This window comes from Ogataea angusta (genome assembly GCF_019207475.1).
Source record: "Ogataea angusta isolate 61-244 chromosome Unknown 61-244_NODE_13_length_294202_cov_90.480228, whole genome shotgun sequence".
NCBI classification, from domain to species: Eukaryota; Fungi; Ascomycota; class Pichiomycetes; order Pichiales; family Pichiaceae; genus Ogataea; species Ogataea angusta.
In genome coordinates, this window is record NW_025065227.1 from 99978 (window position 1) to 123933 (window position 23956).

At 57.1% G+C, this 23956-nt stretch overlaps 18 protein-coding genes across 18 annotated transcripts; 9 read left to right on the plus strand and 9 right to left on the minus strand.

Annotated features, from left to right (window-relative positions):
* Positions 1-29: 29 nt before the first annotated feature.
* Positions 30-2382, plus strand: KL928_005197 (uncharacterized protein; the record flags this gene model as incomplete). The annotated part of the gene is made up of 2 exons (XM_043205979.1): positions 30-332; positions 805-2382. The coding sequence occupies 2 exons, from the start codon at positions 30-32 to the stop codon at positions 2380-2382; spliced, it is 1881 nt and encodes a 626-aa protein (XP_043057437.1).
* A 5-nt stretch (positions 2383-2387) lies between these two features.
* KL928_005198 (uncharacterized protein) lies at positions 2388-4250 on the minus strand (the record flags this gene model as incomplete). Its single annotated transcript, XM_043205980.1, has 1 exon — positions 2388-4250. The coding sequence occupies one exon, from the start codon at positions 4248-4250 to the stop codon at positions 2388-2390; it is 1863 nt and encodes a 620-aa protein (XP_043057438.1).
* A 72-nt stretch (positions 4251-4322) lies between these two features.
* KL928_005199 (uncharacterized protein) lies at positions 4323-4904 on the plus strand (the record flags this gene model as incomplete). Its single annotated transcript, XM_043205981.1, has 1 exon — positions 4323-4904. The coding sequence occupies one exon, from the start codon at positions 4323-4325 to the stop codon at positions 4902-4904; it is 582 nt and encodes a 193-aa protein (XP_043057439.1).
* An 85-nt stretch (positions 4905-4989) lies between these two features.
* KL928_005200 (uncharacterized protein) lies at positions 4990-5283 on the minus strand (the record flags this gene model as incomplete). Its single annotated transcript, XM_043205984.1, has 1 exon — positions 4990-5283. One exon carries the CDS (start codon positions 5281-5283, stop codon positions 4990-4992), a length of 294 nt encoding a protein of 97 aa, XP_043057440.1.
* A 74-nt stretch (positions 5284-5357) lies between these two features.
* On the plus strand, positions 5358-6845 carry KL928_005201 (uncharacterized protein; the record flags this gene model as incomplete). The annotated part of the gene is made up of 1 exon (XM_043205985.1): positions 5358-6845. The coding sequence occupies one exon, from the start codon at positions 5358-5360 to the stop codon at positions 6843-6845; it is 1488 nt and encodes a 495-aa protein (XP_043057441.1).
* A 12-nt stretch (positions 6846-6857) lies between these two features.
* On the minus strand, positions 6858-7733 carry KL928_005202 (uncharacterized protein; the record flags this gene model as incomplete). Its single annotated transcript, XM_043205986.1, has 1 exon — positions 6858-7733. One exon carries the CDS (start codon positions 7731-7733, stop codon positions 6858-6860), a length of 876 nt encoding a protein of 291 aa, XP_043057442.1.
* Positions 7734-7762: 29 nt separating this feature from the next.
* On the plus strand, positions 7763-8428 carry KL928_005203 (uncharacterized protein; the record flags this gene model as incomplete). The annotated part of the gene is made up of 1 exon (XM_043205987.1): positions 7763-8428. The coding sequence occupies one exon, from the start codon at positions 7763-7765 to the stop codon at positions 8426-8428; it is 666 nt and encodes a 221-aa protein (XP_043057443.1).
* A 56-nt stretch (positions 8429-8484) lies between these two features.
* On the minus strand, positions 8485-9224 carry KL928_005204 (uncharacterized protein; the record flags this gene model as incomplete). The annotated part of the gene is made up of 2 exons (XM_043205988.1): positions 8485-8513; positions 8597-9224. 2 exons carry the CDS (start codon positions 9222-9224, stop codon positions 8485-8487), a joined length of 657 nt encoding a protein of 218 aa, XP_043057444.1.
* Positions 9225-9271: 47 nt separating this feature from the next.
* On the minus strand, positions 9272-10450 carry KL928_005205 (uncharacterized protein; the record flags this gene model as incomplete). Its single annotated transcript, XM_043205989.1, has 1 exon — positions 9272-10450. The coding sequence occupies one exon, from the start codon at positions 10448-10450 to the stop codon at positions 9272-9274; it is 1179 nt and encodes a 392-aa protein (XP_043057445.1).
* Positions 10451-10630: 180 nt separating this feature from the next.
* On the plus strand, positions 10631-12130 carry KL928_005206 (uncharacterized protein; the record flags this gene model as incomplete). Its single annotated transcript, XM_043205990.1, has 1 exon — positions 10631-12130. The coding sequence occupies one exon, from the start codon at positions 10631-10633 to the stop codon at positions 12128-12130; it is 1500 nt and encodes a 499-aa protein (XP_043057446.1).
* Positions 12131-12210: 80 nt separating this feature from the next.
* KL928_005207 (uncharacterized protein) lies at positions 12211-13572 on the plus strand (the record flags this gene model as incomplete). The annotated part of the gene is made up of 1 exon (XM_043205991.1): positions 12211-13572. One exon carries the CDS (start codon positions 12211-12213, stop codon positions 13570-13572), a length of 1362 nt encoding a protein of 453 aa, XP_043057447.1.
* Positions 13573-13610: 38 nt separating this feature from the next.
* KL928_005208 (uncharacterized protein) lies at positions 13611-14365 on the minus strand (the record flags this gene model as incomplete). Its single annotated transcript, XM_043205992.1, has 2 exons — positions 13611-13797; positions 13857-14365. The coding sequence occupies 2 exons, from the start codon at positions 14363-14365 to the stop codon at positions 13611-13613; spliced, it is 696 nt and encodes a 231-aa protein (XP_043057448.1).
* A 206-nt stretch (positions 14366-14571) lies between these two features.
* KL928_005209 (uncharacterized protein) lies at positions 14572-15746 on the plus strand (the record flags this gene model as incomplete). Its single annotated transcript, XM_043205993.1, has 2 exons — positions 14572-15015; positions 15081-15746. The coding sequence occupies 2 exons, from the start codon at positions 14572-14574 to the stop codon at positions 15744-15746; spliced, it is 1110 nt and encodes a 369-aa protein (XP_043057449.1).
* Positions 15747-15794: 48 nt separating this feature from the next.
* Positions 15795-16736, minus strand: KL928_005210 (uncharacterized protein; the record flags this gene model as incomplete). The annotated part of the gene is made up of 1 exon (XM_043205995.1): positions 15795-16736. One exon carries the CDS (start codon positions 16734-16736, stop codon positions 15795-15797), a length of 942 nt encoding a protein of 313 aa, XP_043057450.1.
* Positions 16737-17059: 323 nt separating this feature from the next.
* Positions 17060-18781, plus strand: KL928_005211 (uncharacterized protein; the record flags this gene model as incomplete). Its single annotated transcript, XM_043205996.1, has 1 exon — positions 17060-18781. The coding sequence occupies one exon, from the start codon at positions 17060-17062 to the stop codon at positions 18779-18781; it is 1722 nt and encodes a 573-aa protein (XP_043057451.1).
* A 66-nt stretch (positions 18782-18847) lies between these two features.
* KL928_005212 (uncharacterized protein) lies at positions 18848-20590 on the minus strand (the record flags this gene model as incomplete). The annotated part of the gene is made up of 1 exon (XM_043205997.1): positions 18848-20590. The coding sequence occupies one exon, from the start codon at positions 20588-20590 to the stop codon at positions 18848-18850; it is 1743 nt and encodes a 580-aa protein (XP_043057452.1).
* Positions 20591-20668: 78 nt separating this feature from the next.
* Positions 20669-22498, minus strand: KL928_005213 (uncharacterized protein; the record flags this gene model as incomplete). Its single annotated transcript, XM_043205998.1, has 1 exon — positions 20669-22498. The coding sequence occupies one exon, from the start codon at positions 22496-22498 to the stop codon at positions 20669-20671; it is 1830 nt and encodes a 609-aa protein (XP_043057453.1).
* Positions 22499-22774: 276 nt separating this feature from the next.
* KL928_005214 (uncharacterized protein) lies at positions 22775-23941 on the plus strand (the record flags this gene model as incomplete). Its single annotated transcript, XM_043205999.1, has 1 exon — positions 22775-23941. One exon carries the CDS (start codon positions 22775-22777, stop codon positions 23939-23941), a length of 1167 nt encoding a protein of 388 aa, XP_043057454.1.
* Between the last annotated feature and the right edge of the window lie 15 nt (positions 23942-23956).

A 23956-nucleotide genomic window follows, 5' to 3' on the forward strand; every position in this document is an offset into this window, starting at 1 on the left:
CAAAATACGCGAAATAAATAAAAAACACCATGGCCGACAAGATGGAGAACCCCGAGGAGAAAATCCAGGAGGGGCTTTTCGACCGCATCATCAACAACCTGGTAAGTACGAGGAGCAGCAGACTAACCGCAGACACAGCTGAACGTGAACGTGGGCAAGATCAACGCGCAGCTCGTGGAGATCGAGAAACAGAACGAGAAGACGGTGCTTGTGAGCGAGCTGTGGGAGAACTACCGCAAAAATGCAGAGTTCCATCTGGCCAAGACGGGCGAGCTCGAGGGGCCGATCGAGTAGAGATCTGCTCGGTCGCGTCGCATACCTACGTGATTACGGTCCGATTTCGGTCCATGTTCGGTCCCATGTTCGGTCCCATGTTCTGCTTGTCGCTATAGCTGGCCTATTATCTTTAATTTCAGTCGAACTAATCAAACGCTTATCCTATATCGATCAACACACCCTTCTCTGCCTACTCCCTCTGCGTAGGCAGCATGTTGAACCTCTTCTTCAGCGTCACTCTCTGTCTGCTGTATTTGTCGTCTGGCGAGAACCGGGCCGGGTGCGCCGACTTCGTGATCTCGCCCGTCTCCGTCTCCTTCTTCAGCGTGTAAATTCTCTTGCCGTCCGGGCCCAGGGTGTACATCAGATGCATGGCGAAGCTGGTGGAAATAAAAATGAATAAATGAAAAATTTGTTCTGCACAGCCTTCACCTCTTTCTTATGTCCAAAGACGTGTTTGCGGATTTGCTGAAAAACTCCGCCAGATCCAGGCCCGCCGCCAACCGGACGCCGCTGGCCCAGCAGCAGCCGCCGCCCGCGCCCGCCGCGGCCGCCCTCGACGTGGACTGGCTCGACCAGCTGTCCTCGCGCGCAAGCCCCAGCAGCACGCCCCAGCAGCAGTCTTCCGACGACTTTGAAAAGCTGTTTGACGTCTTCAAGGCGCCCGCCGCGCCTGCCCCAGCACCCGAGCCCGCCAGCACGCCTCCGGAGCCACGCCCCGCGCCACCGTCAACGTACGCCCAGTTGCTGGACATGGGCTTTTCCGAGCAGCAGGCCGCAGACGCCGTCCGCAACACAGACACGTTCGACGCGGCGATCGCGTATCTTGTCGACGCCGCGCACCAGCACAGCCGGCCGGCGCGGCACGACACCGCGGCGACAGAGGACCTGGGCGCCCTGGTGAACGATCTGTCGGCAGAGCTCATGTCCAAGGCGTCGTTTCTGCTCAATACGGGCAGAAAAAAGCTGAAGCAGGGCATTGAGATGTACAGGCAGCACGAGCGCAGAAACGAGCCGGCGTGGATGCGCAATCAGGACAGGTACAAAAACGAGGGCTTTTCGGAGGAGGAGGAGATCGAGAGGGTGAGAAAGCTGGAGGAGGAGCGGAGCAGACGCGGGAAGGGCGGCGGAGAGGAGACCAGATTGGCGGGCGAGTCGTCGGGCAAACCGCCGACGGGCCCTGCTCCGCTGCTCGATTTCGGCGACGAGCCGGCTGCCACCTCTGACGGCCCGGTAGAGTCCGCTCCCCCATCCGCTCCCCCATCCATCCCCCCACAGTTCCAGTCTCTCAGACAGCAGGGCAGCGACTACTTCGCCAAGGGCGACTTTGCCGGCGCGCTCGAGACGTACCAGCGGGCCCTGGCGCAGCTGCCCGAAAACCATCTCTGCCGCATCATCGCGTACTCCAACCTGGCGATCGTGTACTCGCGTCTCGGCGACGCCAAGAAGCAGCTGGAGTCCGCGGAGAACGGCGTGGCACAGGCCGCGAGTGCCGCGAGCGACACGAAAATAGACGACAAACCAGTGAAAAGCTATTGGATTAAACTGGTGGCTAAAAAGGCAGAGGCGCTGGAGCATCTCGAGAGGTTCAAGGAGGCGCTCGAGGCCTACAACCTGCTGATCGAGAACGGCGGGTTCTCGAAACCCGCCATGGACGGCAAACGAAGATGTCTGAACGTGCTGCAACCGCGGAAACCGGCGAAAAAGCCAGCCCAGAGCTCCCCGTCCCCGACAGCGCCCTCCGCAACCGTCTCGCGCGTCAAGGAACACCACCGCAAGCAGGAGTCGCTCGAGGACGAGAAGTTCGCGCTCCACGACAAGGTCGAACAGCAGCTGCAGAGCTGGAAGGCCGGCAAGGAGGACAACCTGCGCGCGCTGCTTGCATCCTTGCACCAGATCCTGTGGCCGGAGCTGGGCTGGAAAACCGTCGGCCTGCCCGACCTCGTGCTCGACAAGAAGGTCAAGCTGGTGTACATGAAGGCCGTCGCCAAGACGCACCCGGACAAGATCGCCACCGAGACGTCGACGGAGCGCAAGCTGATCGCCAACGGCGTCTTCATCACCCTGAACCAGGCCTGGGACAGGTTCAAGGAGCAGAATAAATAGACAAGTCATCCCACGATAGCTGCCTCGTAGCTTGTCAGCGCCTGCGCCAGCGACGCGCTCAGCGGGTCCATCAGCAGCCTGCCGAGGTCCCTGTCGGCGCCGTCGAGCTGCGCCAGACTCGACTGGACGCGGTCGACACACTTGGTGATGCTGGTGTAGAGTTTTTTCAGCTGGAGCAGCTCGGCGCGGAAGTTGGGGTTTGTCGACGGCGACGAGGTGCTGATCGAGTTGAAGTGCAGCCAGAAGTGGCGCAGGAACTCGACGCTCGTCGAGTGCGTGAGCCGCAGCGCCTCGAGCCTGTCGCGCGGCAGGTCGACGTCGACGTCCTGTTTCTCGACGCTCGTGTCCAGCTTGATTGTCCACGCCTGGCTCTTGGCGTTCTTCTTGGTGATGTTGAGGATCTCTTTGTACGTGTCGAGCAGCGGCTTTTTGTTGGCGTAGACCGCAGACAGGTCCACCTCCCGGAGCTGTTTTTTGTATGTTTTCATGTACTCGTCGTAGACCGTTGGCGTCGGGTTCAGCTGCGACTGCGAGTTGAACTTTTCGAGCACGTCCGCCGGTAGAATGTTGGACGAGAGGTTCGAGCGCTGCGTGTACTCCAGCTGGTTGTATTCGACGGTGTTTGCGTCGTCCAGGTCTCTCAGTTCAAGCTCCTCCTCGAACTCCCTGTCCATGTCGGCGTCGTCCTTGATGTTCTGCATCATGCGCCTGCTGAGCCGGTTCATCGACCGCATCACGCCCACCAGCTCGTCGTTCTGGTCCTCTTTCATCGTGATGTCCGGCCCGTTGCCCAGCGTCTCCGGATTGTCCTCCTTGTTGGCCTTGATATCTATGAATTTCGACACCTGCTTGCCGTCCTGCGTGAAGAGCCTGATTTTCTTCTTGGCCGCCGTCAGCTGCTCCGAGTTGCGCCGTTTCCGGCTGCCGTCCTCCTCCTTTTTCTCCTCCAGCAGCTTGTCAATGTCGGTGTCCTCCTCCTCGCCGTCGTAGTCCGGGTCGTAGAACAGGTAGTTGTCCAGAGTGATGTCTCCACGGTCGTAAAGGTTGACTTTCTCGCCGCGCAGCTTGCGGAACAGTTTCGACGAGAAAAACCGCGACCAGAACTCGCCCTCGCTCATCTTCGGCACGTTGTCGTCGTACGCCTTGCGCACAATCGGGTACTGCTGGAATATCTCGTGGATTTTCTCTCGCGTGACAGAAACGTTCACCTGGTTCTCGCTCGAGGCCACCGGCTTGATGGTGCTTAGGACGTTGTACGGGCCGCGCTTCTGGTTGTTCTGGATGGCGAACGAGCGCAAAAGATGCACTCTGGTCGACCAGAACTCCTCCGGGTCGAGGCCGGACTTGATCACGGCCTCTGCAAACGTCTTCATCAGCGCAGGGCTTTCTCTGAGCAGTTTCTGCTGGAGCGTCAGGTTTTTCAGCAGTTTCTTCGAGTCCAGCATGTCCGCAAGCACCTCGTCCTGTCTGCCGTCCACGGGAGCCGGCGACCCGGCCGCCGACGGCGTCGAACGCCCAGAAGAGGCCGACGCCGCGAGACTGGCGTCTGCTGCCGCGGCCGACTTGCGACGGGCAATCGTCTGCTGCAGCACAGTCTTGACGTTGTCCATGAAGATGCGGCTGTTGAACGCAAACACCACCTCGGACTTCACCTCTGAGCCGGAACCAATGCCGATCTTCAGCAGCATCTTGGGAGACGTCTTCTTGGAGGCCTGCAGGGTAACGACGGTGTCGAGCAGAATCTCCACGGGGGGCGCCACGCCGGCGTCAATGCACTTCCAGATCAGTCGCGGCGGCGACTCCTCCTCCAGGACGGTGATCATGCCGGCCTTTTTCTTGTAAATGGCCGAGCCTGTGATGGGAGACATGACAAGAAAAAATATATAATTTAATTTAATATAATTTGAATTTTTTTTGATTATTGATCTATTGACTTATTAATGTTGCGACTTTTCTCCAGGCCGGTGGTTGGCCCGAGGGCAGGATTTAGGTACGCTGCAATCCGTCTGGCGCAGACGAAGACGCCCGTTTTCGAAAGCAAACACTTCTCTGTCCGGGATGCGGAGGAAGAAAGACAGAAGCAGAACAGGCCAATGACCGTGAACGACGAGCTTCCCGACCCTTTTGCTGCAAAAAGACGCAACAGAAGGGTGTTCATAGGGTTTTGGATCGTGATGGGCGTGTCGCTGTTTGGGATCTTCAACTACGAAAAGGTGTCGTCGCCAGTGATGAGCGCCACGATGTATTTCCTCAGGAGGTCGGAGAACGCGCGCTCGAAGCTGGGCAAATCCATCACTTTTGAGGGCATTTTCCCGTGGATCAGAGGCGAGCTCAACACCATGAAGGGAAACATCGACGTGCAGGTGCGTGTGGCCGGCGACAAGGCCGGCGCGCTGATGAAGCTGCGGGCCGCAAGAGCATCGCGCGGCGACAGCTTCCAGATCGAGGAGTGGCGGCTCATTTTCGACGACGGCACAACGATGGACCTGTTGCAGGACACGAGTGTCAACCTGGAGTTCTAGCAGCGAAGCCCAAAAATCAGTCTTTTGCAATACTTTACATCATGCCTGTATATATTATGCGTATTTAATCCTGCGTAATATGTCTTCACACCAACGAGCCAGATAGATTTGCGTCCCGCACCGTTTCCTCTCTGAACCGCGACTCGCCGTGCAGCTGTTTCACGTACGTGGACCCCTCCAGAACCGGCACCGAGTCCAGATAGTCGCCGTCGTCCTTTTCCTGTCTCTGCCCGAATTCCTCCTCGGGCACCTCTGCGGCGATCTTGTCCTCTTTCTTCTCTCTCATGTGCTGTCTGATAAGTAGGGCGCACACAAATATAACTACCAGTCCGGCTGGAATGCCCACCGCGCAGCCAACAGCACCGGATGTAGATACCATGGCTATGAGGCAATGCTAAATATAGGAATTATTTGGAGTAAAAAGTCCGTCGCGACGATTATTTTGTCTAAGCCATGAACCCATTGCGTTTTTGTCGGCGATTGTCTGGACTGCGCGCGCGCGAGAGGCTTGTGGAGCCCCGTGCACTCATAAACGGCCAGTTTAGGGAGTTTCCAGGGTTCGACGTGGTCAACCCGGCCAACCAGCAGGTGCTAGCCCAGGTCAGCGACACGCCTCTCGAACAGGTCGAATTTGCCGTTTCCGTTGCTGCGCGGGCGTTTAACGACTTCCGCTCGGCGCCCGTCCACGCACGGGCCCGGATCCTCTCCAATTGGCACAATCTGATGGTGGAGCACGAGCAGGACCTTGCGCGGCTCGTCACGCTTGAAAACGGCAAGCCCCTGGCAGACAGTCTTGGCGAAGTGCGGTACGCGGCCAGTTTTTTCAGGTGGTTCGCTGAGGAGGCTGTGCGTTGCTATGGAGACACCATCCCTTCGGCAACGCCTTCGAACCGCATGTACACACAGTGGCAGCCGGTCGGTCCTGTGGGGATCATCACGCCATGGAACTTCCCGCTTGCCATGATCACACGCAAGCTGGGCGCGGCCTTGGCGGCCGGCTGCACTGCGGTGATTAAACCTGCAGCAGAGACACCATTGTCTGCTATGGCAATGGCAGTGCTTGGTGTGGAGGCCGGTGTGCCCGACGGCGTGGTGAATTTTGTTCCCGTTGCGCATAGCAAGACTGCCAAGGTGGGGGAGCTTTTTTGTAAGTCGCCGAATCTGAAGAAAGTGTCCTTCACCGGCTCTACGCGCGTGGGCAAACTGCTGATGGAGCAGAGTTCTAGCACGCTCAAGCGGCTGTCTATGGAGCTTGGCGGCAACGCGCCATTTGTGGTCTTTGAAGATGCCGATCTGGAGAAGGCCGCTGCCGGTTTTATGAGCTGCAAGTTCCGCTCCTCGGGCCAGACGTGCGTGTGCGCAAACCGCATCTTTGTCCATGATAAAGTTCATGCCGAGTTTGTTGCCATGGTGGCAGATTTGATCGATAAGAACACCCGCATGGGTCCTGGGATCGATCCTTCTGTCACACACGGCCCGCTGATTCACGAAAATGCCCTTGCCAAAGTGGAGACTCTGGTGGAGGATGCCGTGGAGAAAGGGGCCAAAATCGTCCGTGGGGGCCGCAGACGGCCTGATCTGGGGGCTCTATTTTACGATCTCACGTTGCTCGCTGACGTGACGCCGGAGATGGACATTTTCCGCACCGAAGCGTTCGGTCCTGTTGCACCAGTTATACGGTTCTCCACCGAGGAGGAGGTTGTGCAGCAGGCCAATAACACAGAGGTCGGCCTGGCGGCCTATTTCTACACGGAAAACAACAGCAGGGCCTGGAGAGTGGCCGAGAAGCTGCAGGCCGGAATGGTGGGCGTCAACACGGGGCTTATCTCGGAAGCTGCGCTGCCGTTTGGCGGTGTGGGAGAAAGCGGCTTTGGCAGAGAGGGCAGCAAGTACGGACTTGCCGAGTACTCTGAGCTCAAGACAGTTGTTGTAGGTATTTAAGGTATTTATGTCTTATTTCAGTTTATTTATTCTATCGTCTAGTTGATAGATGAGAGCCCCCACAGACGCGGTGAGCATGCCCAGATAACCCAATGCTCCCAAGTTATGGCTGAAAAACACCAGAGAGATAACGAACGAGGCGAATCTGCGCAGAAGCAGTACAACACCGAGCGTAAGCGGGTCAGTTTTCTGGGCCAGCATGTTGACTCCGGTGACACAGACGAGCTGCGTGCCGGTATTGAGCATTGCAAACCGCCAAAATTCAGAAGAACGTCCATACAGTTGTAGCTCGGCAACTATGCCGTTGCTAATCAGCAGCAGAGACGGCAGGCCGTAGAAGTGGGTGTAGAAAAGGGTCTGGATCCAGTTGAGTTTCTGCGTTAGCATGATTTTGTTGTTCCAGAACGAGGTAACAACTCCTAGTAGCGTCGACGCAAACACGAGCAGCAGGCCTGCAAGGGTAACGGGGTGGCGGGAGTCACTATTTTCTCCGGAAAGTGTGGTTATAGTTATACCAGCGGACAAAATGGTAGCACCTGCGATCTGGTAGATAGAGTAGCGTCTGCCAAAAAATTGCGACCCAATGATCACGGTCAACGGTGTTGACGCCGACCGCATCACTATGTGCACGGGAACAGAGATGCCGTACTTGAACGCCAGGTTATTCGCGATAGCACACAGGAAAAAGAGCGAGGTGGTCAAAAAATATTGGAACGGAGGACGTTTGTCCTTATTTCGGGGCAGAAAAGGCGCCACGGCGAGCGAGATGAACAGGTACTGGCACGCAGTTATGAGGTTCGATGGCACGGGTTTCAGCTGAGAAATCAGCTCCATGGAGATCACATTGGTGCAGCACCCAGAAAAGGTGAGCAGCCCCGGAAAAAGCATAACTTTGAAAATAGATTAGTTATTTTTTTATGTCGGACGAGACATTACCGTCGCTGGAGGAGTTCAAGCTGCACAATCTCCTGAAAGCGATCCCCGAGGCGCAGCGGGATTTGACGCAGGCCATACTGCGGGTAAGCAAGTGCTACACGAAGGACCTCGACACGCAATGCGAGGAGATTATTAATATAGAGAAGGAAGAGGTGATGGACAGATTGGACCGTGTGCAGGGCAGTTATGAGAGCATCAAGGCTGTCGATAGGACGAGATACATGGACCAGATAAAACGCCTGGAATCTGAGATGGGCGACGTTGCGCAGCAGTTTGCCTCCTCGCAAGAGCGTATCGACCGTCTCGTGACGAAAATCAAGCGAGTAGAAAAGATGATGCAATTGAAAGACCGGCTATTCGACCCGAAAACGTTCCATTATGACCATTACAGAGAGTTATACCAATACGGCATGCGCAAGGACGCAAAAGAAAAAAGCCCGCTGAAAGAGCAGCAGTTTCTAAGTCTCGAGCAGGAGATCGGGGAGCTCCACAGACAGCGGTCCACCAGCATAACGCGAATCCATAACCCGACCCACCTGCTGGTCCACGAGGAGCCAGTCACACAGATCTCGCAAACTGTCGCCACCGCGACGTCGCCGCAACTAGACCACGATGCGTCCACCACGTTGCGTGGGTACGTTAAGTAGTTTTTATCCATCCCAACTGTCGCGCCATTTTCTCAAATATACCGCTCAGCGTACTCTCACCGTACAGCGTAATCAAGTCTCCGCGCTCCTTCCACTCGTTCTGTCTTTCTATAAGCTCGTTGAACGTGGGGTCGATCGGAACACTCCCCAAAAACGGCAGATCCAAACTCTTCGCCAACGCCTCACCCCCACCCGAGCTGAAAATGTTTGTGCACTCCGCGCAATGCGGGCACACAAACCCAGACATGTTCTCCACCAGCCCCAGCACCTTGAAATTCACTTTCTGGCAGAAATTCAGCTCCTTCCTCACGTCGTTGATCGACACCAGCTGCGGCGTCGTCACGACAACCGCGCCGTCCACGTTCGCGCAGTACCTCAGCTCCTCCGCAATGGCAATGTGCTCGTCAGAGGTGCCTGGAGGCGTGTCTACCAGCAGGTAGTCCAGATGCTCCCACTGAACGTCCTTGATAAACTGGCGGATCATGCCGGTTTTTTTCGGTCCCCTCCACACAACGCTGTTGCCCCTGTCGCCCAGCAGGAATCCGAGCGACATCACAGCCAGCCTCTTGGAGTCGTCGTAGTACACGGGGACCCAGCCCTTCGACGACTGGTGGATTTTGCCCTCCTCTATGCCAAACATCCGCGGCATCGACGGGCCTGTCAGGTCGATGTCCAGCACGCCGACCTTGTAGCCCTGGCGGACGAGCGTGAGCGCCAGCTGCGTGGTCACGGACGACTTCCCCACGCCGCCTTTGCCCGACAGCACCAGCACGATGTGGTCGATGTTGTCCAGCATGAATAAAATGAAATAATTATTGATTTATTACACAGCCTTGCGCCCGGTCAGTTTTCCCAGATACGCCGATAGTAATTCAGCCAATTGAGGCCCAGCACCTTGCGCATTCGGTCGGCCGTCCAGCCGCGTCTGGCCATGGCGACGGCCAGCTCCTCGCGGTCGGCGAGCTTGCCCAGCGGCTTGACGACCGGAGCGCTGCCCCACTCGGTCATCTTGCGCGCGTAGCCCTTGTCCTTGTTGCACCACTCCAGGAACGGAGACGGCCGGGCGTGGCCCTCCGACGCGTCGGACCCGATCCCAACAAGATCTTCTCCCACAAGGTCGATGAAATATTCCAGCACCTCCACGTAGTCGTCGATCGTGCTGTCGTTGCCCTTCTTCATGTGGGGGCCGAAGTTGGACGCAGCAACCATGCCGCCCTTGGCCCCCAGCGCCCGGATCTCCTCGTCGGTCTTGTTCCGGCCAGACTCCTTCATTCCGGACGGCAGCACATGCGAGAAGCACGGCGGCTTGCGCGCATACTCGATCGTGTCCATCGTCGTCTGGTGCCCGACGTGCGACAGATCGCACACGATCCCCAGATCCGCCATGTGGTCCACCACCTCTCTGCCGAATCCGGTCAGCCCGGAGTCGCGCAGCTCCGTGTAGCCCGCACCGGAGTAGTTCTGCGTGTTGTAGGTGAGCTGCATCTGGCGGACATTGAGGTCTCGGAAAACACGCAGATAGTCCAGCTGGTCCTCGATGCCGGAGGTGTTCTGGAAATTGAGGATTACGCCTGTCTTGTTGAGTTTCTTGGCAGTGTGGATGTCCTCAATGCTGGTGATCTCCATGATAAGGTCGCTGTACTCCTCGTACCATTTTTTCCATTGAACAATATTGGCAATGGTGCCTTTGAAGTCCTCCCAGAGGCCGCAGGTGCACGAGACGACGGTGATGCCGCCCTTGCGCCAGGCCTGAAAGATCTCTGGTCCCCAGTTGGAGATGTTGAGCGAGTCGATGTGGATGGACTCGCGGTACAATTGGCGGGCTTCGTCTTCGGAGAGCATAATCGGGGAAGAAAAAGTTTGTTTAGTAATTTTCTTGCATGGGCGGAGTTTTGCTGCAGGAAAACTCCGCTGTGGAGGTGTGGCTTCGATAACGATAGATAAAGTCCAGCTAGACGGCCAGGGCCCCTGGAGACACCAGCGCAAGCTCAGAGACACCGGTCGATGGTCTTTACCCACCATATTTGTTTGCTGCGCGCTCGCGTGATTTTACCCACTCTGCGTCTCCTGATGATCTTTTCCAATCTGTATCAAATTGAGGCAGCCTGCATATCTTATTGTCCGAAATTTGCGTGTATCGTAGCCCAAATAGTTAAAAAAGTTACTATATAACAGCACCCTTTCTCTCTCGGACCCACCACCATGTCTGTTTCCGCGTTCTGGCACCGCCACAAGGGCAAGCTCTGGGATACCCTCGACAAATCTCCCAAGGAGAGATACATGTACTTCAAAATTGATTTCTGGATCCTGACGTACGCATGCGTGGGGTATTTCTTGAAGACCTTGGACCAGACGAACCTGTCCAACGCTTATGCGTCGGGCATGAAGGAAGACTATGGTTTCCATGGCAACCAGTATAACATGGCCAGCAGCACGCTGTTCAACATCGGCTACATTGTGGGCCAGATCCCCAGCCAGATGGTCCTCACCAAGGTCCGTCCGTCAATTTGGTTGCCCACAATGGAGCTCCTGTGGGGGATCTGCTGCATGTGTCTAGCTGCAACAAGCAAGTCGCAGGCGGGTGTCAAGCAGGTGTATGCATTGCGGTTTCTGATTGGCCTTTTCGAAAGTACGAGTTATTGCGGTCTCATTGGACTTCTCGGCCAGTGGTACACTCCGTCGCAGCTCGGCAAGCGTGCGGGCATTTTCCAGATCTCGTCCTCGCTCTCCAACATGTTCTCCGGTTATCTTCAGAGCGGACTGCACAGCGGCATGAACGGCGTGCATGGCCTCGCCTCGTACCAGTGGCTTTTTATTTTTGACGGAATCATCACAATCCCGGTGGCCATCTACGGCTACTTTGCGATCCCAGACGCTCCACACGATTCCAAGTCGTGGTGGTTGAAAAAAGACGAGAAAGAGCTGGTTATCGCCAACTTGGACGCCGTCAAGCGGCAGCCACGCAAGAAGCTCACGCTCAACTCGATGAAGGCACTGTTTTTCACGTGGCCCGTGTGGTTGTTCTCCACGGCGTTCATCTTTCACGTCGTGGCCATCAAGCTGTACAGCTACATGAATCTGTGGCTCAAGTCGGAGCACTACTCGGTGTCACACATCAACACATACCCGACAGCCGGTTATGCGGTGCAGATTGTGTGCACCATTTTCATGACGTGGACGTCCGACATCATCGGCAAGAGATGGCCAATGATTGTGGTTTTCTGCACGGTCTCGGTTATAGGGTGCATAATCCTCACCATCTGGCCTACACATAACCACGTCGCCATGTTTGTGGGCTGGTACCTGCTCTTTGCGGAGACAGGTTGCGGCGTGCTGTACATGTCGTGGATCAACGAGACCATGAGCCACTCGGCCGAGCAGCGGTTCGTCTGCATCGGCGTCGTCGAGGCGCTCGCCTTCACGTTCCAGGCCTGGCTGCCGCTCATCATCTACAACACCACCAACGCACCGTACTTTGGAAGCGGCTACCCGACCGCGCTCGCCTTTTTCGCCGGCGAGGCAGTTATGGGGTGCGCCATTGCGTACCTGCTCTACAAGGAGGCCCACGGCTTCTCGTGGCTGCTTGAGCGCAGAGACAACGACTTCCGCCGGATCACGAAAACAGAGTTTGTCAAGGAAAACGAGGACTCGCATATCGTGCAGACGTACGAGCATGCAGATGACAAGTCTTTGTCTATGTAGCCTGATTAATAACTCCGACTCCTCACACCTAGCTGAAAAAAATAATATTAAAAAGATCGCACCACACCCCTATATTTGTAATGAAAATTTGTATTATCGGAGCAGGACCAGCGGGCGTGGCCATGGCTAAGGCTGTAGCCATGGAGCCCCGTAACGACCTGGAAATCCACGTCTACGAGAGAAATGCCTCGGCAGGTGGGCTGTGGAACTACACGGGCAAAGAGAAGGAGAAAGTCTCCTGCACCGTGCCCGCCACAGACCAGCGCCAAGCCCGCGAAAACACCGTCCCCGGCATCCCGTACGTGTCTGCCATGTACGAGCACCTGGAAACCAACATTGTCAAGGACATGATGCGGTACAAAGACGTGCAATTTCCGCCAGAGTGCGAGACGTTCCCGACGAGACAGGAGGTCGCCGAGTACGTCCGCAAATACGCCGCCACGATCCCCGAAAACGTGCGCTTCCACTACAACAGCACCGTCGTCGAGCTCGAGAAGCACGGCTCCTGGCAATTGACGTACAGAGACACCGTTTCCAATGCGCTCTCGACCGAATCGTTTGATTACGTCATCCTCGCCCAAGGACACTTCGACCTGCCCTACATCCCGGAGGTGCGCGGGCTCGCGGAGTGGAACGCCGCGGACCCGGCCAGCATCGTCCACGCCAAGTACTACAACGACGTGGAGCGGTTCGAGAACAAGACCGTGCTGGTGGTTGGGAACTCTGCCTCCGGCATCGACATTGCCACGCAGCTCACCACGTACGCGGGCAGGGTGATAATCTCGGCCGCGTCGCCGTCGCCCGTCGCCGACATCCTCATCGACAACGCTGCGCAGATCGGCAAGGTCGACGAGTACCGCGTCGCTGATCGGTCGGTCGTCACCGTCGACGGCGAGACGGTGTCCGGTGTGGATTACGTAATATTCTGCACGGGGTACCTGTACAGCATCCCGTTTTTGAAGTCGTACACTGAGGGCGAGCATGCGATACTGACGACCGGCGAGCACGTGCGGTATGTGTACAAGCAGCTGTTCTATATTCCGGACCCGACGCTGATCAACGCCGCGCTCGGGAAGAACATTATTCCGTTCCCGTTTGCAGAGTGTCAGGCGCAGTATGTGGCGCGGGTGATCAGCGGCCGCGAGCGGCTGCCCTCGCGGGAGCAGATGATGCGGGAGTATGCGGAGGAGGTGGCTGTCAAGGGCGACGGCAAGGGTTTCCACGAGCTGAAGTACCCGGCCGACGCGGAGTACTGCAACCACATGTTTGAGCTGATTGAGAACACCAAGTCTGACGGGTTTGTGGCTGAGTACTGGGACGAGCAGCGCAGGGACCTGCGTTCGCGCACGGGCCAGATCAAGGCGAAGCGTCTGGAGCGGATTGTGGCGCATGCGCAGCAGCTGCGACAGAAACACGAGAAGTTCCGGCTGCTGCGTGGCTAGTGCCGAGTAGCAGGCGGCGCAGACGGGCCTTGCTGCGCTCAAAGTCGAGGTAGCACAGCCCGTGCAGCAGCGAGTCGGCCACGTCGTCGCCCTTCTTGCGCGACTCTGCCGCGTCGATCTTGTAGACAGAATTGATAGAGTTGAGATACACCATCTGGTCGTAGAGGTGGCGCGACGGGGACCGTGCGGCGGGCAGTTTTGGCGGCGGGCCCGGTGCGTAGCACGCTCCAAGCGCGAACGGGACCTCACGCGCGCCCTGCTCCGCCAGCAGCACGTCCATCCACCGCGCGACTTTGGCCATTCGCTCGGTTTTCGAGTCCTTGCCGCTTGTCCAGTACGACGCCATTTTCTGCGGCGACTGGCTCTCCACGCGGCAGCTGCCCTTGGCCAGTATCGTGGCCACCAGGATGCTCTCCAGAATGTTGCTCTTCAAGATGTGCTCAAACACGTTCTTGTTGCCCATTGTGCGGAACCGCTGCCGCTCCACCACCACCACGTCGGGCACATCGCCGGCGTACACGAGATCGCGCACCACGTGACCCATGATCTGGCTGTAGTTGACGGGCGTGAACTCCTCGTTCTCGATGCCGGTGTACTGGTGTAGGTCCATTTTGTACCACTGCAGGAGCGACGGCACGCTGCTCTCGTCCAGCCTGTCCAGCCGGAAGCGGCTGAACGAGAAGTTGCGCAGGCCGACGTCGATCGCGAGCACGTGAAAGGGCTCCTTCAGCACAGACGGCTGCTCGATGGCGCGGCCGAGCGACTCGGCAAGCTCGCCTTTCGTCCCGGACATTGCTATCCCGCAGCTGTGCGCTGTCCTTCTCAGCCACTCGCCTTTAACATTATTTTTCGATATATATCTGGCCAAAAGAGATCTCAGATCATGACACATGTAAACAAAAAATATTTTTTATATTTATTTATTATTCTCTTGTTCTTGGATGGATACAGTTCTGGGTGAATACAAATAGACATCCGATCCACTTTCCTGCCGCCAAAATGGCCTATCTCACGCTGCCGCCGGAGTTTGTTCCGGAAGCGAAAACCGTCATCAACTGGGTCATGTCGTTCACGCCGCTGGTGTCGTACGGAACGACCCTGCTCAGCATCCGCCGCAAAAAATCCTCCAAGGGTTTTTCTATAGACATTTGCGCGACGATGCTGATTGCGTCCACGCTGCGGGTCTTCTACTACGTCAACGACCCGTTCGAAGTCAGTCTTCTTAGACAGTGTTTTGTCATGATCTTCATACACGTCCTTCTGCTGAGGGTGGCCATCAAATACAGAGACCCCACCGAGACGGCGTATCTGCGGTACGAGGAGTCGTGGCCCGAGTTTCTCAGGTCGGCGTGGAGCGCCGTCTGGGACCCTGCGGACGAGAACTCCGTCTATGGCGACCCACTGGAAAAAGCCTCGAACGCGGCTGTGCAGTACGCCAGACGAGTGTCTGACTTTTGCGGCCGGCTGTTTCTGCGCTTACTGTTTCTGTACGACGCCCGATACATCAGGCCGTTCCGGTTCTGGCAGTGGGACGAGTACTCGCAATACATGCAGTTTCTCGGGGGCTTGGTGCTAAGCCTGACTGCGGTCCAGCTGGTGTTTGGCAAGACCGAGTGGCTGGGGCTGGTGTTTGGGTCGTGCTCGTTTCTGATAGAGAGCACGCTGCCCCTGCCGCAGATCCTGCTGTTCCAGCGGTCGCGGACCGTGGAGAACTTCAAAACCATACTTCTGCTCAGTTGGCTGGGTGGAGACCTCACGAAGATCAGCTACCTGGTGTACGGCACAGACAACGTGGGGGTCATCTTTGTGGTTGCTGCGGTCTTCCAGATGAGTCTGAACTTAGTCATCACGTACCAATTCTTCTACTTCAAACACATGGACACGGTCAGCTCGCGGCAGGTGATTCCGCTAAGCCACGCAAAAGAGGAAATCCCGATGGACGAGGTCCGTGCTGCGGCCACATTCTCTGCGTCGTCGAGCCGCGGCCCGTTCTCGCCGATCTCGTCGTCGCAGTTCCCGTCTCCGGCCACCACGCCGATCCTGAACCCGAAAATCGACCACGCGCGTTCCAGATCAAGCACATTCAACGAGCACGAGGCGAAAATCAACAAGAGTCTGCGCAAGGCGAGCCTGAGCAGCAGCATCAACCTGGATGCGATGAAAGAGCAGAGTAGCAAACTAAATCATTAACATACAAACAATGAAGATACATCGAACATTACTCAGACATTATTCATTTTTTCCGCTTCTAGTCTCTCATCGTTGATCTTCCACCAGAACTCGAACGTCCCCGTCTCGTCGATAAAAGTGTCCCTGTTCACCTCCCATGGCTTGGGGGTGATGATGTAGTGGATGTTTTTGATTTCGTCGATGTCCCAAACATCGGCGTGGCATTTTTTCAGGGTTTTCAGGCAGTTGTACTTGTACGACAGCCCCAGCCAGCGGTTGCGAAACACGTCCGAGAGCAGTTCCTGGTCTGGGAAGTCGTACGACGCCGTTTTCTCCGGCCGCGATAGCGTTTCCAGGATCTTGTTATAATTGTCCATGTCGGGTTTCACGATCAGCAGGCCACCGTTGCAGGCCTTGAGTCCATACCGCGCGTCCGGACCCTTGATGTCGCGGAACTCGTCGTCCTGGCACACGGATTCCTCGATTTTCGCGTGGTAATTAGTGTACGAGCAATTTTTCGGAATCCAGTTTCTCGGATAGTGCTCCAATTTCAAAGGGTTGCACACACACGCCGGGCTGGCGGCAAAGGCAAGGTGGTCGTCGAGGCGCAGGTCCATGAGCTCGTCCATGTTGCGGATCACGACCATATCGGAGTCCAATTGGATGACTCTCTGGAACTGCGTGAGCTTGAACGGCTGTAACTTGGACCAGGTATCGTAGAACCTGGAATCGTGGCCGAACTCCTTGGACTTGGTGGGGATCAACGCGTCGACCTGCATGATGGGGATTCCTCGCCGACGGATCTCCAGCACCGACTTGGGGTCCAGCTGCGAGGTGTACAACGCAATTAGGGGGTATTTGGATTGCGCCCTTTTCAGCGAGAAGTCCAGAGTCAGCAGGCCCTCGAGGTACTTCCTGTTTGTGATCAAGGTGGACCACACCTTGGAGTGCATCGACACGTCGGTGTCGGACGGATAGATATCGTCGGCGGTCATCTAAGCAGCACTCCTGGAAGCCGAAAAACCAACGAAATTCATCAATAGATAATGCGCCACGTATAGATGAGGTAATAGGTGTGGCTTTATCTGTCGTTTTCTGTTCGGGACACGCAAAAGTGGCCCTCGAACAAAAAAAAAGATTCTTAAAAACAACCAGTTTTTTCCACCCGTCCCATAAGCAGACCCCGGCCGAAAAGGATCAAACCTACCAGTCTCGATCGGCGTCAAGTGCTTTGTTTTTGCAGGCACTCAGGTTTCCTCCGTCAGGCTGACATACACACCCTTCGGAGACCGCACAACCGCTATCTACTCATCCCACCATGGTGTTGATCAACGGCGTCAAATACGCCTGTGAGCGGTGTATTAGGGGCCACAGAGTCACCACGTGCACCCACGTCGACCAGCCAATGATGATGATCAAGCCCAAGGGCCGGCCCTCCACGCAGTGTGCGCACTGCCGCCAACAACGCAAGCTCAAGAACGCGCACATAGCGTGCACTTGCAACTCGAAAACCAAAGACCACGACGTGGGCTGTGCGTGCCACGTCGACGGCGAGTGCACGTGCTCGTCGAAGCAGAAGAAGTCTGGCTCCAAGAAGAAGGACGAAGACGCCAAAGACCAGAAATCGAAAATCACCCCTCCCGAGTCGCTGTCGCTGAGTGTTGACAAGGACAACGTCAACAATATTATCCAGTCGTGGGATATGGCGTCGCCGCCTTTGGGATCCGACTCGCACGGGCAGAACGACAGCCTCCAGTCGCTGAACTCTGCAGCCTCAGACAAACCGTCGCAGGGCTTCCAGTACCAGCAGTTCACGAAACGACAGGTGGGGATGGACCCGTTGCAGAACTTCCGGTCGTCGACGCCGCAGGGCCAGCAGAAAAAGGTGGGGGAGATCCACGTTCCCGTGGACGAGTACGTTGCGCCGCTGAACACGATGAACAACAACTTCTCCACTCTCATGAGCAGTTTCTCGACTGCAGAGCCGGTCGTGCCTCCAGCCACGGCAAACGGGCGGTCGAAGTCGAACTCCATGACCAGCGAACCGTACCAGGGCATCAGCGCGTCCGGGTCTGGTCTCTTGGACAGTTTTGACGACAACAACTCGTCCAAGATGTACCACAACCGCAACAGAAACGTCTCGAGCGGCTCGGTGATATCGAGTCCGCGCGAATCGATCAATCCCGACTCGCTGTTCCCGCTGTTTCCCCTGATCGGCCCGTCGCAGTCGCACTCGTCGCACTCGTCTCTCCCCTCCACGCCCTCGCACCAGAGTCTCAACGACCTGATCTCGACGCAGTCCGCGGGACAGAAACTGTCGCATACCAACCTGAACTCCCATAATAGCAAATACCACCATAATTATCCCCAGATGCTCAAGAAAAACCTCACAGGCTCATCCACCCATTCCAGCGGATCGGTGAGCCACTCGCACCACCATGGGGTCCACGGCCACTCTCACCAATCGCACTACTCGCCGTATCCTCAGCACATGGCGGGCCAGCAGCCCCGGAGATCCAACTCGTTTTTATCCGTTTCGTCGTCCAACACGGTGAACTCGTCGCTGGGCTCGCCAAGCTCGATTTTGACCAACGAAAGACCGCCGTTGGTGAGCGCCAACTCGACCGACTCGCTGAACGGGTTCCAACTGACGAACGCGAAAACAAACACCACGCTGATGGACGATCTGTACCAGACCAGAACGTACACGGAATCGGGCATGAAGCCGTTCTCCATAGTTCCAGAAGAAGAAGACTCTGGCTCGACCCCCGCGTCCGATGTGTCGCAGCTGCGCGCCGTCCAGCACACGGTGGACCCGGTGTTCGACCCAAGTGCCATAGGCACGATTCCGCTGACTACCTCGTCCGACCTGCCCAACGCCACGGACCAACGAACAGAGACCGCTGCTGCCCAGGCAGACTACTCGAGCTACCTGGGCAACATCGACTATCTCGACAGTCTACTGGAGCAGTCCACCGACCAGGCGGACCTGTCCAGCTTCATCGACCTCCAGGGCGCCCAGACACAAGAGCAAGCCTAGATAGACTTGTGTATAGAGAACTGGCTTTTTTAAGCGGGTTTGTGAGTGTTGCCGTTAATATTTAATTTAATTTATATTTTCAGGATAATTGATGCAATCATCCCAAAAGCTTGCTTCCAAGCTGGACACCTTGGCGAATATGTCTGCCAAAGTGTCCATGAGTTTGCCCTTATCGAACCCGTCCTCGTGCTGCTTTCTGCTGACGTACTCGTCGAAGTAATCGTTGAGCACCTGCTCGCCGCGCTTGCAGGCGTCCAAATACCACGGAGCCACGTAGTCGCTGAGCCAGTCGCGGTACATTTTTTGTGTCGCGGAGCCTGGGTCGACCGTGTACGGCAGCCCGCCATTCTCCGCGTCTTCCTGCAATTTGCGTGCCCTCGCCAGAGTTCTGGAGTTGTTTTCTGGGTCTGCTACCAAAAATTTCGTGCCGTTATTCAGCGCATTGGCAGCAGCATGATTATATCCGATCAGACACGGCATCAGCGCGGTCTTGCACAGCAGCCAGTCGTGTGTCTTCTCGTACAGCTCCACCAGATAGTTGATATAATTCAGCGTAGCACGCCCAGCCACAATATCCTCCAGATCCAGGTCGGGCCATCTGCTTTTTAGCTTGCCCCTGTGTCTCTCCATCTCGGTCTCTATATTGCCCAGGATGTTGTCCACGTACTCCTGCAGCTCCTGCGACTCGGTGATGCTGCGCAGGTTCACGTGCACGCGGTGGTACGCCTGCAGATAGCGGTAGTCCTGTTTGAGGAAATAATTGAATTTTTCCACCGGCAGCGTGTCTTCCATCACCTGCTGCACAAACTGGTGATTGGTGTACTTTTGCCAGTGTGGGACGACTTTTTCGTGATTGAGCAGAAACGACAGCAGGCCAGCGTCCCTGCGCGCGTCCTGCGGGCGGCTGATCGCCCACATGTGGTTCAGCGGCCCGTTGGGCTTCACCTCGGCGTGTCTGATGGCCTCGTTGACGAACGCGATGGCGTTTTCAACCGCGGCGGCCAGAGACGCCCCGCGGGCCAGATTGCACGCGACCGCCGAGCTCAGCGTGCACCCTGTTCCGTGCAAATTTGGCGAGTCGATGTGGTTCGACCGGAAAACAGTGGTTTTTCCTGATCTGTGCTCGTACAGCACGTTCAGAATATACACGGGGTTTTCCGGGTCAACAACCAGATTCTCGTTCACCGGAACAAGCCCGCCCTTGAACAGCACGTCGACCTTGAACCTCGACCCCAGCACGCGCGCGGCCTCGTAAAAATCGTCCGCCGTGGCAATGGTGATTTCCTCCACGGAAGGGTCCGAGCTGCGCAGCACAGCCAGCAAAACCTCCACCTCGCGCGAGTTCGGGGTAACGAGGGCCGCATGTTTGAACAGCTCGACCGTCCTTCTCAGCGCCGCCACAGAGCTCAGCCGGTCGCCGTTCTTCGCCACAAACACCGGGTCCAGCACAATGGGCGTGCTGGCGGCACGGGCAGCCAGAAACGGCGCGATCACCGACAGTGTCTCGTCCGGCAGCATTCCGAGCTTGATAGCGTCGAGCGCGATCTGGTCGTCGGCAATGGCCACCAGCACCTGCTCCACGGTTTGCGCGGGCGTCACGGTGACATTGTGCACGCCAAGAGAGTTCTGCGCCGTGAGAGCCGTGATACAGGTCACGGCGTAGCACTTGTGCGCGGTGATGGTCTTGACGTCGGCCTCGATGCCTGCGCCGCCCGACGAGTCGGAGCCGGCAACGGCCAGAACCCGCGGAACGTGCACGGGGGCCAATTCGCCGCTCAATTGGTCGCACAGGTCAACAAGAAGTGCCATTGCCTCGTGAAAAAACAAAAAAATCAGTGGCCTCCATTTTTTTATACACAATGCACTGCCCGGTTGCGGATTCTACATCTACAGATTGGAGCCTATTTTGCTGTACGCCTCGGCAAAGCCGTCGACCAGCGCAGCAAGCCCAATGGCGCCGGGGTCCGGCAGCCCGCCCTCGGCCTCGAACGGCTTGAACTCCTCCTCGCTGACGTACGACGCCCGGCCAAACTTGGCCTTGAGCTTTCTCGTCGACTCTGCTCCCTCGTGGCACGCCTTATTGGCCCGGTTGAGGTCGCCCTTGGAGGCGGCAAACTGCTCCACAAACGGCGCCAGCGCGTCGATCAGCGTCCGGTCGCCCGCACGCGCCCGTGTGTACCTGTACAGCGAGTCCAGGGCGTCCTTGAGCGACGCTGCCAGAATCTCGGGCGTCACGTCGTAGGCGCCCTGCTGGAGCTCTCTGTCCTTGAGCGACTTGGCCAGCGCAGAGATGAAGATCGAGTACAGCCCGCCAGAGGTGCCTCCCATGGCCGTCTCGACGACGTCCGTGATCTGGGTCAGACTCCGGACACCGTCTGTGGTCTCGAGCTTATCTGCAGCCAGGAGGTCCAGAATGGCGTGTGCGCCGTTTGCCAGCGTCTCGCCGCAGTCGCCGTCGCCGGCAACCGTGTCGTAGAGCGTAATCTTGGGCTCCTTGGTCAGCAGCTTCTTGCACCCACTCTCCAGCACAGCCTTGGCCGTGCTGCTGGCGAAGCGCACTTTCGAGGCCGCCGACGCGTCGGTCACCTGCGGAGCGTCGATCACAAACGACTCGGACTTCGCCGCCCACTCGGCCGTCGTGTACGCCGAGTTCCATCCAGGAACCTTGGTCGGGTAGTCTAGACACTCGAGAATCTCCTTGCCACCCGCCTTAGTCACGTTCAGCAGCGTGATCGAGAAGCCAGGACCGTCCAGCGACGTGGTGTATGCGCCGGTGTACACTCTTGCCGGCCTGATCTTGTAGTCGCTGGCCAGCTGCTCGACAACTGTGTTCTGGATAGCGTACAACTCGAGGTTCGACGTGCCGCCCAGGTTGTTGACCATCAGCACAACCTCGTCCGACGAGTCGAAGTCCACGTAGTTGCGCTCCTTGTCGCTCTTGTCGAGCAGGTACTTGAGCAGGTCTGCCACGAGCGTGTCAATGGTCGGGATCGGCGACACGCGCTTGATGCCCGACTCGTTGTGGATCCCCATGCCCACCTCGATCTCGTCCTCCTTGAGCAGATGTTTCTGCTCCTCCTCGTCGTCGGACTCGGACTCGTGGTGTCTGGCACCAGGGATCGTGCAGTGGTCGAGCGACGCACCGATGGTGACCAGATTCGCCACCACGGCCTCGCCCAGCCGGTACACCTCGCTCAACGAGGCCCTGTTCGAGTCCTTGGCCGCCTTGGCTCCGACAATCTTGTGCACCAGACTCGTCCCGGCCAAACCGCGTCTGCCCACCATGCCGTTCTTGGTTCTGCCCACAGAAACGTCGTCCTGGACAATCAGCAGCTCCACGGGAACGCCCTCGGCCTTGGCCCGCTCGGCAGCAAGCCCAAAGTGCAAAATGTCGCCAGTGTAATTTTTCACCACAATTAGGGTACCTTTGTTTGAGGGCTTTGCCTTCAGACCTGAGACAATCTGCTTAGTAGAGGGCGAGGCGAAAACGAAACCAGCAACGCCAACGTCCAAACAGCCGTCGCCAACAAAGCCAGCGTGCAATGGCTCGTGGCCAGAGCCGCCGCCAGACAGGATCATCACCTTGTCTGGCTTGGAGTGCTTGTTGATCACCACACGCTCGGACTCGATGAACTGGAGGTCCGGGTTGCCATGACACAGGCCCTTGAGGTGCGCATGGACCAGATCCTGCTTGTAATTCCAGTGTTTGCTCGACATGCTAAAGAAAAGAAGGATGAGAAATGCTGGGTCCTGCTGGGTTTTTTTATTGGGTGCCAGGAGTCGCCTCGGTCGGCTAAGTTTCTTATAGCGGGGAGTTTAACCCCATAGTCTATGGGAAATTCACACCCGGGGAAATAACCGTACAGGGGCCGTGCGCAACCCAGTTCCGCTCCGCGGGTGTGTGTGTGGGTGTGTGTCACGTGACTATTAGTCACGTGACAGGCTGGCCGCTGTGCGCCCCCGATAAAAATCGAAAACAGACAGCCTCGCTGCATGGCCCTCCGCAGTATATCGTTCAACCAGGACTACACGTGTCTCGCGGCCGGCTTCGACGCCCAGTACAAGGTGTACAACTGCGACCCGTTCGGCGAGTGTTTCCACAAAGCTGACGACGGCGGCGCAAACTTGGTCGAGATGCTGTTTTCCACCTCTCTGATCGCCGTTGTTGGGATTGGCGACAAGCCGGCCAACACGATGCGCAAGCTGAAAATCATCAACACAAAGCGCAAGGCTGTGATCTGCGAGCTCACGTTTCCGACGGCCATTTTGTATGTCAAGATGAACCGCAAGCGGCTAGTCGTGGTGCTCGTGGACCAGATCTTTGTGTACGACGTGTCGTGTATGAAGCTGCTGCACAGCATTGAGGCCAGCGCGAGCGCGAACGACCGGATGATATGCGATCTGTGCGCGGACGACGAGAGCGTGCTTGTGTTCCAGCAGTCGGGGGGTTCCGACGAGCTGGCCGCGAATGCGGGCACGGTGGTGGTGTTTGACGCGCTGCGGATCCAGCCGGTCAACGTGATCGAGTGCCACAAGTCGCCGCTGCAGCGGATCGCCGTTTCGAAGGACGGCCGGCTGCTGGCGACGGCGAGCGTCAAGGGCACGATTGTGCGGGTATTCCGGGTGGCCGACGGCAGGAAAGTGCACGAGTTCCGGCGCGGGAGCTACACGGCGCAGATCTCGTGTCTGAGCTTCAACGTGGACTCGACGGTGCTGTGCTGCTCGTCCAATACCGGCACCGTCCACTTCTTCCGGCTTGACGAGGTCGATCGACGCCAGACGGCGGCGTCGATCGACGCGGACGTTGACGGTCCCGAAACGCTGCCGCGCGAAAGCAGCATCACCGAGGAGGAGTCAACAGAGATCAACCGGCTGATCAACAGCCAGCTGGGCGTTCACAACGGGTTCGCCAAGAAGAAGAGCGCCGAGTCGCTCAAGAACTTCATCTGGTCGAAGTCCAAGACGTATCTGCCGTCGCAGATCAACTCCATTCTGGAGCCCAAAAGAGACTACGCATTCATCAAGCTCAGCAGCGAGGTGGAAAGCGTGGTGGGGCTTGTTGACAACAACTGCTACGTGGCGACACGCGCAGGCGATTTTTTCGTCTACTCTGTGCAGCCGGGTCAGTGCGTGCTGCTCAAGCACTATAAAATAGAATAAGACATTTTTGAAACA